Below are 10,925 nucleotides of genomic sequence, written 5' to 3' on the forward strand. Positions count from 1 at the left end.
AATCCCTATTCATGAGCAAAATTGGCATTCGCTGTGCCTTGTGCTGAGCAGCCGCCCATACCAATGGGAGCACACGGAGACCAGGGGTGCTGGCTCTGTGCTGTTTGCATGGGAAACATTCCCTGCTGCATGTAAACTTGATTTCCAGCTAATTGATTACAGTTGGCCTCCATTCCTGTTACCCTAAGCAACCTCATCAATGTGCTCAGAGCAACCTCATTCCTTCCAGCTGCTGCGGGCAGGAGGCTGGCAGGGCCAGGCAGCTGCTCGCCAGCCCCGCTCCACTGCTTTTCCTCCAGCTCAGCTTTCCACTGGTACAGCCCTGCACTGAACATCCCCAGGGCCCTGGGCTGCCCACGGCCCCACTCACCCACTCGGAGAGGTTCCCCACCACAGGCACACAGAGCACAATGCTCTGAGATCACTCAGGGAAGGAGGGCTGTACTTAGATGCACACTACTTGCAACAGCCTCTGGAAGAGGTCTGGGTGAGCATCAGCATGGAGGTGCCGTGCAATTTCTAGCAGTCACAGCAGTGAATTCACAGCTGCCTTCAATTTTATGGGTTTTGGTGCAGGCTGAAGCTGAGCACAGAGGTGCTGCCCAGCAATGAGAGGCCAACAGCCTGTGGCAGTGGCAGCAGCCTCTGAGCCCTGGGTGCAAACCACGCCGCCCCAGTCTTCAGCAGCATCACATAGGCATCAGAGCAGCTGTTTTTTGTGCAGCACATGGGAAAGGGAAAGCATCTCTCTTATCAGCTGGGCACATCCCTAGGAGAAGGGAGGCTGCATCGCACACCCCAGGAGACACAGCCTGCCCACTGCTCTGCTCCACGCAGGTGCCCAGGCAGCCAGGGTCTCACACCCATACAATATGGGAGCTTCTCTGAGCTCTGCCTGCAGCCCAGATGCCGTCAGCTGGTGCCAAAATAAGCAGCATAGCTTTGGAACAGACACTCTCCCTCCCCTCTTCCTTTGAGAGACGTGGAATTGAGAACAGCCCCCAGAGCTCAGCCAGCTCACAGCCCTGACGCTGCACACAGCCATAGGATCCAGCTCACGCCTCAAGGCTTCATTCTGTTTTTTAGAGAGCATTTGATGCACCCAGCATGAGTTTAAGCAAGACACAGGTGGCTGTACTATGGGCCTGAGCAGCAGACACATGGAGTGCTGGAGCATCCCAGGAGCTCCAAAATAAAAGGTGCTGCCTTAAAAAAAAAAAAAAAGGCAGCTTGCTTCTCATGGATAAAACCAGTTGCCAAGGGAAGCTCATCCCCAGAGCACAGCCCTGCATCACACAAGGGTTCATGAATACCCACATGCTGCAGGCCACGTCACTCCAGCACCCAGGAAAGGAGCAGAGCCGTGTCACCAGCTGTCACCTCGCAGGCAGTGTCACAGAGGCTGGGGCACCTGGAGAGGCTCAGGTCATGGGAGCAGCCCAGATTCCCACCAAGTGGAAGCAGCGCCACACCAGGGAGATAAAACCTCACTCTCTCCAACCAGATGTGCTAGATGCAGGGCCACTGAACAGCGATAAGCCCAGGACCTCTCACAGCCAAGCCACGCATGTCCCCTGTGTGGCAGGGAGCCATGCCTGAACGCAGCACTGACAGCAGTGTGCGCCGTGAGCATGGGGGCTGTGGTTGTGCTGGGGGCTGTGCAGGCAGCCAGGCCTGCTCACAGCTTCTGGGAGATAGATTGTTATCTCGAGTTCACATCTGACAGCTTCCATCCCGTGCTTGCCTAAGAAGGTAATGCAGGCAGCCAGCAGGAATCAGAGCAGGGCTTGGCCACAGGTGCAAGGTACGGCTGAGGCATCCTCCGTCACACCCACATCACCCCATGTCCCTGCTGTTTCCCAATCCAAAACCCAACCGCTCATTTCTCTGCTCACGAGGACACACCAATGGCAGCTCCAGGAGTACATCGCCAGCGGGGCAGGGGCTGCAGCTCCCATTCCACCTCCCAGCTTTGCTGTGGTGGTGCCCGCAGAGGCAGGGCAGCCCTCTGGCCTCGAGCCCATCTTGAGCTCCCTCAGACCTGGCACGAACGAGCTGTGACCCTGAGAACAGCCGTACTTTGTGCTCTCTGCTGAATTATATTTTAAATGCCGTTCTCCAAGACCATTTCCAAAGCAATTTGCTGTTTGGCCTAGCTAGGAAGGGCCCTGAGCAGACTCGTTTCAGCGCCTGCAATATTGACTCTTCTCTTTACTGCGGCGTTTGTCATCTCTTAAAATGAATAACTTTACCTCTCCTGGGAAGGGGGAGAAACAGCCTCAGTGCCGATACCTCATACACCCAGCCCACAGACCTGCTTCAAATCTCAGATGATGCTCTGGGAAAGAAATTGGGGGTTTCTGCTGCTTTGCTTTGTTGGGAGCGAGGCTCTCTCTGCACCTGCTCCTCCCTGTGCCCTGAGCTCACTGGGCCCCTTTCAGTGCATTCGCACCGTCCTTGGGCTCTGGTGGGGATGAGCAGAAGGCAGCACCAGAGCAGGGCCACCCCTCAGCACCAGCCTGCGGGCCCAGGGCTCGCCATGCAGGGGGAGGAGAGCCAGAAGGTGTTTTCACCTCTGCTAGGTACAGTAGCACGGTGCCGACATGTAACGCAATGCTTACTGCAGTCCTGACTCACACCCCTTAGGAACAAGTCAGTGCCTCTGCTCTCAAGCCAAAAGAGCTCTTAAAAAAGAAAATCCTCCAAATCCCCCTAAAAAGTCACAGAAGAAGCCACCCAGCACCCCTGGGATGAGAACTTTGAAGTTCAGAGCTGCCAACTCATCACTGAGAGACCAACAAGCAGGGCCCTCCGGCATCCCAGAGACCACAGCACATTTAACCATGACGTCTGCCTGTTTCTGTCTCAGTCTCCTGAGCTCTCAGAGGTGCTTTCAGGCCTTTCTCAGAAGACCCAGAAACCAAGAATGCTTTCCAGGGGGAATTTCAGTTTTCATTAATGGAAACCTGTGTCTCTGGGAACCAAAGGCAGAAGAAGAAACACCAACCACTACATGACTTGGAACAAGAGAGCTGTAAGCACCATCAGCAATAGCCTTTCTGAGGAGCAGACCGCCCAACACACAAACTATTACAGAGATATTATCTGACTGCTTCTAAAGCTCCCCTACCAGGAGAGGAGCTGCTGTGCTGCCAGGAGACCCAGCCTGGTGAGCACACTCAGCCCCACAAAGACACGCACCCAGCAGCCACCTCACCCATCTCCTGCTACATGCACCTGTCTCTCCTTTCTCCGGGGGGATCAGCACAGACAGACCGCACAGCTTAGCAGCAGAAACACGCACGGTGCCCAACGCAAACTCACCGGACTCGGTAGAACACGGTCATGGAGCACATTGCAGCCATCAGGAGAGAAATGCTGGTCGCAGCGGGCAGAAGCAAGGTGCCTCCTGCAGTGAATGCTGGGAAGGACCAGCTGGTCACTATGAGCCCACCCCCAAGGACAGCCGCTGCACACCTGGGGGCATTAGGGGTGGGCTAATCCAGGCTGTAATTAATGAGGCCCTTCCCCCACCCCTCGTCAGGCACAGGAGAGAAACAGCAGCTTCCACCTGGGGCAGGAGGGGGACTGCATCAGTCCCCAGTACTGTTACCAGGGGCCCCCGCTGAGCTCAGTACATGGCACAGAAGCACCCCAACCATGTGGACACGTGGGGCAGTGCCAGCTCTATGATGTGCGTGTGCCTGTGTCCTGAAGCTTGGTTGCATAGGCTGATCGCTCACATGCAGCCAGGATGGAGTCGTTTACTTCAGCCTTCTGTAACAAACCCTGACCCTGCCAGCACCTGGAGCCTCCCCCTGCAGGATGGGTGGCCGTTGGCTCTGTGGGGCTCACTGCTCACTCCATTCCATTCTCAGTTGTTTGTTGGTTTGGTTTGGTTTTTTGGCATGCAGCAGGAGTTGGTAAGAGCCTTTTCCTCTCTGCCCCAGCATAATGATGGGACCCATTTCATGAAGAGTAACAGCTTTGAGTTACAGAGGGGACGAAGCAGAGTAAATTAGGCATATTAAGAATAGCAAATAGTTTCATACGAGTGAAATCAGAAGCTGGCTGGGACTAGGCAGGAGTGTTAGGAAGGTGCAGCTGTGAGGGCAGGTAACGACTCACACCTGCTGCTAGCTTTGGTCATCACCCAGGACTACCACAACCACCACAGGCATGGATCTCGCACACAGCAGAGGCAGCATGCTGTACATCAGCTGGCTGATGCTGGGGAAGGTGCTGCTGTCTGCATCCTCCTGCCTCCCCAGCCCTCTGCTCTCATCACTGTGCACCTTGGTTGTGTTGAGTTTGCTCAGAGCACGGCAGCAGCCTCAGCAGTTGCTTATGTAATGAAATCCTTCCTGAAACATTAACTGTTTCTGGTCCAGAGTTGCTCTGCTTCACACAAGAGGCAGTGCTGCCAGGTATCGGCCATTTGGAGCTCTGTTGCTGCTCTTTTCCTGGCTGTGCAGTGTCCACTTAGTACAAAGCTGCTCGTCTATCTGTCCTTGGCCTCTGTTGAGAGTGAGCTGTGCGCAGGCAGCTTGCTGCCAGCCTGGAGCTGTGGAGTTTGCAGAGCAAGCTCAGCTCGTTGCATGCAAATGGCCAGATAAGTTGCTGCCTGCAAGCAGGAACCACTTTATGGAAAGCAGCAGAGCCCTTCTCAAAGCACCCCGAGCCCCTGCAGCACACTTGCAGGGCTGGGTCCGCACGGGGCTGCCGCTGGCTGTCATGCTGCCAAAACCAAGCCTAGCTCTCACCGCTGGGAAAATCCAGCTTGTCCCTATTCATGTTGCATACCAAAGGGTTCCCATTTCCTCTCTGCTGCCTTTTGGCATTGACGATTTTTTGGTGCTCCTGTGTGGAGCCAGGAGTTGGACTCGATAATCCTTATGGGACCCTTCCATCTCAGGATGTTCTGTGAAGATCTCACCTACAGCAACTGCCCTCCGTTTGCCAAGTCCAAAGCCCAGAGTGACCTGAACCTCAACCCTCCTGCACGTTGCCACTCATGCCACCATGAGGACTTGGAGGATGTTTCTGCTCAGATGTCTCTCTAAAGCAAGGAACTCAGCACCCAATGGCCAGGAGGAGACAGATCCCTGCCCTGCTGGAGCTGCCCACGTCCAGTGCTGAGATTCCTCATCCCAGGCAGCGGCAGGTCAGCTGGGCAGGTGACATCAAGGAAACAGAGATCAGCCAATTTTGCTGGCCGACTCCCTGCGGTGAAAGCTGAGCTGAGACTGAGCAAACAAAGGCCCTGGATTCAGCATTTATTAGATGAAACAGGCCAGATCCTCCTGCACAGCCCTCTCTGGAGCAGCCCTGCCCAGCCCTGCAGCTGCAGCGTGTTTGCAGGTCACCTCCCCACTAATGCTCCCCAGCCCTCCTGGAGGACAGCGTGGAGTTACAATCCTGTTTGGATTTGTGTGCTGCCAGAGCCGCATCCCGCCCTGCCTGCCGGCCCTGCAGCGGGCGCACTGCCTGCCAGCCTCCAGCACCGCTCTTGTTGCTCTCGGCCCGTTTCACCTCACTCTGTTTTGCTCCTTCCACTCTCAGGACGTGTGTTATCTCTGGTCTAGATGGAGAATCAAAAGGGGATGCTGTCTTAGTCCTGTTCATCCCAAAAGCAGGATGCTGTGGCTCTCAGTACCAGCTTGCCTTTCTACAGCCTCTGTGTCCATGCAGAGAAGCTGTGATCCTCCTTTCCAGTCCTTGGAAAGCTACCTAATTTGGTGGCTAAACATCCTCAGGGTGAGATGCTGCCTGGTGCCCTCTCAGACCCAGCTGGTGCATAACAAACCCATGCTCTCTTCTCTTCCCAGCTCAGTGTTGGATGTTCTCTGAGATACCCCGGTTCTAGCAGCCCTCTGCCTCCAGGTGCCATGCGGTGCTTGGGAGTAGCTTGTTCTTGAGTGTAAGTGCCCAAATCCTCTGTGTTGCTGGTAGTAGATACTTGAATAGGGATTTCCCCTGCTCTGAGAACCCAATTCTTTTGAAACGCCATGATGTTCCCTGCTGTTCCAGCTGGGTGCCTGCAGTGGGAAGCTGAGTGCTCACAGCTGCAGCAAAAATCTTCCTGTTGGAGCATGAACTTCTGCAGCACCGGCACTTTGGGCCCACAGTTTCAGGAGCTGCTCAAGTAGCTGCCAGCAGGGAACAAGCCACAGAGGAGACTGCGTTATGCTCATTAAGTTACTATACTGCAAACCCGTGCCAAAAATCTGCTGGCAGCGCTACCAGCCACTGCTGAGACCTGCCAGTGCTTTCCAGAGCCTGGGATGCTGACAGACCACTGCGTGGCAGCGTCGGGCCTGGGGCACTGCAGGCACTGCAGGCACTGCAGGCACAGTCTCAGCCCTTCGAGGGGGCCCATGAGAACTCTGCCCCCACCTCGGCCTCTCCCACACCAGGCTCCAGCTGGAGGCCACATAGGTAGACTTACATGACTTACAAGGTATTAATGCTTCGTGGCTCATCCCCTTGCTTGCAGCTTCTAAACTGGCTTTGGAGAAGTCCTAAAGGAGTAAGGGAGATAAAAACAGAACTTTTATTTTCCACTCTGGCCTTTGAAATAGCAGGAGTGCCCAGATCGTGCCCTTCCTGGGGCCCACAGCAGAGGTGGCCGGGGATAAATGGCTCACACAGGCAAACCCACACCTCTGTGGAGCGTGTCTTTCTCCAAAACATTAGTCAGTTATTAAAGCAGCAGGAAAAGAGCCTCCCTTGTCCCTACCTCTGCTTCAATTTTACTCTCTGTTTGACATAACCAGGTCACTCTTTCCACACTTCCCCAGCCTCACTGGGAACCGATTACTGATCGAGATGGACGTGACTCACTGCCTTTTTTAATGAGCAATTTTCCTATGTTTATGTGCTTTGGCAGAGACTTTCTTATACCTAAAAAAGGAGAAGGGTGGCATTGGGGAGAAGGCAGGGTACATTGCTGGCATCTATATCCAGTCTGCGTGAGATGTTTCTCACCCTCTCCTTGGATTCCAGCCAGTTGGGAAGTTACTGCTTTTGAACACGAAAAAAGGCGTCACTAATCTTCCACAAGCTAATCTGGATGAAACACTGCCCAGGCCCACAGGTAGGCTGCCTAAGCCCTTGACAACTAATTGGAGCTAATTAGGTTAGAAGATTTTTGTGTTAATATCTGTTTAGGCTGTGCCTGGGGGCCCCACGGTAATAAGCATCGTACAAACCCAGGGCAGCCTTACCCACGGAGGTTTGCCAGTAGGAGATTGTCCAGGCCACAGCAGGGTGAGTTGGGTTTTCCTTCTCTCTTGCACAGACTCAGGCTCATCGGACAGGTGCCCCACTCACGTGGTGTTTGCTTGTGTTTTGCAGTGACTAAGCGGAGGAAGCACTTGCTATCCTTGCACTACCGGGCCAGACAATCCTTCCCTCGGCTGCAGATCCCACTGGATCCCTTCCCATAATGGAGGTGTGAGTGCCAAGATCCTCCATGACCTCCAGAAGCCACAACTCCTTGCCGAGAACTCTGATGGCTCCACGAATGCTTTCCGAAGGTGCTCTGGGGGGCATTGCCCAAATCACCCCCTCGCTGTACCTGAGCCGGGGCAGCGTCGCCTCCAACCGGCACCTGCTCCTGTCCCGAGGGATCACCTGCATAATCAACGCAACCATCGAGATCCCCAACTTCAATTGGCCCCAGTTTGAATATGTCAAAGTGCCTTTGGCTGACATGCCCAACGCCCCCATCTCCTTGTACTTCGACAGCGTTGCCGACAAGATCAACAGCGTGGCACGGAAGCACGGGGCCACCTTAGTCCACTGCGCGGCCGGCGTGAGCAGGTCAGCCACCCTGTGCATCGCCTACCTGATGAAGTACCATAAGGTGTCCCTCTTCGAGGCATACAACTGGGTCAAATCAAGGCGCCCTGTTATACGCCCCAACGTGGGCTTCTGGAGGCAACTGATAGACTACGAGAGGAAGCTGTTTGGGAAGACAACGGTTAAAATGGTACAGACACCATATGGCATCATCCCAGACGTTTATGAGAGAGAGAGGAGACCCCTGATGCCTTACTGGGGAATTTAATGTGACTGCAGACGGGAAGCACAGCGGAAGGGACATGCTGTTCCAAGTCGACCAGACTGGAGATGTTCCCTTCTCTTTCTACAGCCAACTTTGGTTCTTTACCATACAGCAGAACCTCAACTAATTTTCACCTCACTAACCCGCAAGGCCAACAGTTCCCTTCGAAGCATTTCTCTCTACAGGGATTCCCCCATCCCATTTTTCTCTGATTTAGCAGAATGAGATCTTCTTATAAGTTTCTTCCTTTCATAAAGCCTCCCTCTCTTTTTAGTCAGTTTATTAGTATCCTATGAGGAAAGGCCTACGAGGCATTCGGCAGAATTAATGAACAAAGTGCGCTTTGTGATGCGGTAGCCTGGATATTTCTTTAATAGCTTGTTTGCTTCCTTGCAGAATCCTGTAGTGGTTTGGGAGCAGCACTGGCACCACAGGGAAGTCCAGCTCTAACAGCATGGCTTCCAGGAGCAGGGAGGAGGTAGTGCAGGGTTGCGTTGCTAGTGCTGGTGTTTTCTTTAACATCTGTAGTGACTCTCAGTATATAGTGTTTGAGATCTTTAGTCAGCTCTTAATCTGTATTAAAAGTCAAAAAGAATGAAGTCAGTCCGTGTCAGGCACAAGTGAAATAAAATTTGAATGATTGGAATCAAGTAAATACCAAGCCCTTCTTCACTCATTCCATGCCAGGGCAATAGTCCTGGAATACACTGACACTTCTGAAAAGTACTGCTGGTGTTCCGTGGGTGGAAAGGAAACACAATTTGTGAACGTGTGGCTCAAAGCAGCAGCAGGAGGTTAACCCTTCCCTTCCCACCACACAGCCAAGGGGATGTTTAGGAAACGCTGTGTGCGTGGCCACCTTCCTAAAGGGCTGAGTTGCATTTCCTAACATTCAGACAAGCAGTGGACTGGAAGTAGGTACACCCACTGGAGTACTTTGCTCTAGATACGGTCGTGATCTGCCTTAGCCCATTTCTCAAACACTTCATTATGTCCTCAAGGTTATGTTGCATTCTAGAATTGTTCTGCACAAAAAGGCGATCTGTTTCACCTCCGGATGGGGATGGCGGTACGGAAAAGGCTTTGCCTCGCTCTGTTCGTGATGAGAGAGATTCCAACTGGAGACGTGGGAGAAACCTGTCTGTGGCACAGCTGCTGCCTCCTGGGCACCGCTGCCCTCCCCGCAGATGGAGCAAGACCTTCCTGTCCTCTGCTGCATCCCTGCCGGATGAGTACGCAGATTGCTGGATGCTGAGATAGCTATCTGATTTAAATGAGATTCTATACTTGTAAAAAAAAAAAAGTCAATAAAGAGTAAACTAGAACATGTGTTGGCTTCCTGTTCAGAACTGTGCTAATGTATCTGAAGTAGCAGTGGGAACATGGTGTAATACTGAGCAGCACTTTACACAAGTCTGGAGAAATAATTCTGTGTTCCAAGCAGTTTCGAGGTGTCCCCCATTCCTGACAGTCATTGCAACATCCAGGCGGTTCAGTTAGTGATGCAAATTCCTCAATGTTTTAAGGGCATCCAAAGTCCAAAAAGAGTTTTCTGCGTGCACCTACAGCCCATTCCACCTGCAAACCTCTCTTGGGGTGCAGTGGCCAAAACTGCAGCTGGAAAACCCCCAGCACTGAGCACCAGGTTTTCCAACTCCCAGCACCTGGATCTCAGGGCACTTCCGTATCAAGCACAACAGAGCAGCCCTGCAGCGCCAGAGGGAATTCTTTTCAGATGAGCAAGAATCGAGTTTCAGCCCGCAGAGATAAAAGGGAGATTTGCCACACGCTGTGCTCAGCTCAGGTTTCAGCGGTCGTGTCTCTTGGCACTGTTTGCAGTGACAAACAAGCAGGCGTATCACACTGACTGTCCATTTGAAAACATACTTTTTTTTTTTTTTTTTCCTTTGGAGTTTAATATCACCGGGGAAGTGGTAAGAAAGGAAATACAGATTAAAAATAGGACTAAGAATTAGTTGGGAGAAATCCTGAAAGCATGTCACTTAGAGGGAAAAAATACTTGAAAAAAAAGAAAAAAAAGTCTTTCAAAATTGAACTTTTCCTAAAAAATTGAGTAGGCCTATTTTAACAGTATTTTCTGCACAAAAACTGGAAGGGAAACCTTCTCCACTTGGAATAGTTAGATGTATATTTTGCACACACACTGCTTCAGTGTTGGGGGAGGAGAACCAATTGTTCAACAACCAAAGCACAGAGTGACTTGGAAGCAATAAGAAATGCAATCCCCTCACAAAAGCATATCATGAAATAGAGAACTCATCCAGAATGCCCAGCAGAGATTTGAGAGAAGCGCAGTGGTACCAACAGCTTAGAGGCACCTCTCCACAGAAGTTTCTCCTTCCAATAGAAGATATTTACCTGTGCCTCATTTTCCCCCAAATGGTTTTTGTGCACCTTGAAGTCAACAGAAGCAGAAGAGGTGACTCCAAGCGCCTGGAAGCAGGGCAGCACGACGTGAGGAAGCACCATTCCTCCTGATTCCCATCGTCCAGAAGACCGTCTTTGTTTGCAGAACACTGTAGGTGCCACTCAGTGAGACACCTTCCAGTCGTTGGCCACAGGGATTCTGCATCCGCGAGCACTCAGCACGTGGCCCCAGCTGTGCCCTGCAGGCATCCCTGCAGGGATTTCTGCAGCGACTCTGGCACAGCACAGACTGAAACAGCTCCAACTGCAAATGGTGAAATCACTTCTAGAAGACAAACAATGCTCACCCAAAGGGGACAAGAAGGAATCACAATATAAATAGATTTCTTCTGACCTCTTTTCTTCATAGTATTGAGAACTGGAATTAAATACAGGCCCAGAAATCAAAAAGACATCTTCCAGAAGAAGC

The 10,925-nt window shown here is 52.3% G+C and overlaps 1 protein-coding gene across 1 annotated transcript; it reads left to right on the forward strand.

The window, feature by feature from the left end:
* The first annotated feature begins 7,356 nt into the window (after positions 1-7,356).
* Positions 7,357-9,393, forward strand: DUSP14 (dual specificity phosphatase 14). The gene has a single exon (XM_042880012.1). The coding sequence runs from the start codon at positions 7,475-7,477 to the stop codon at positions 8,069-8,071; it is 597 nt and encodes a 198-aa protein (XP_042735946.1). The 5' UTR covers positions 7,357-7,474; the 3' UTR covers positions 8,072-9,393.
* Positions 9,394-10,925: the final 1,532 nt, after the last annotated feature.

This window comes from Lagopus leucura, unplaced genomic scaffold, assembly GCF_019238085.1.
Source record: "Lagopus leucura isolate 7727_CA_CO unplaced genomic scaffold, USGS_WTPT01 Super-Scaffold_100024, whole genome shotgun sequence".
In the NCBI taxonomy this organism is placed as follows: Eukaryota; Metazoa; Chordata; class Aves; order Galliformes; family Phasianidae; genus Lagopus; species Lagopus leucura.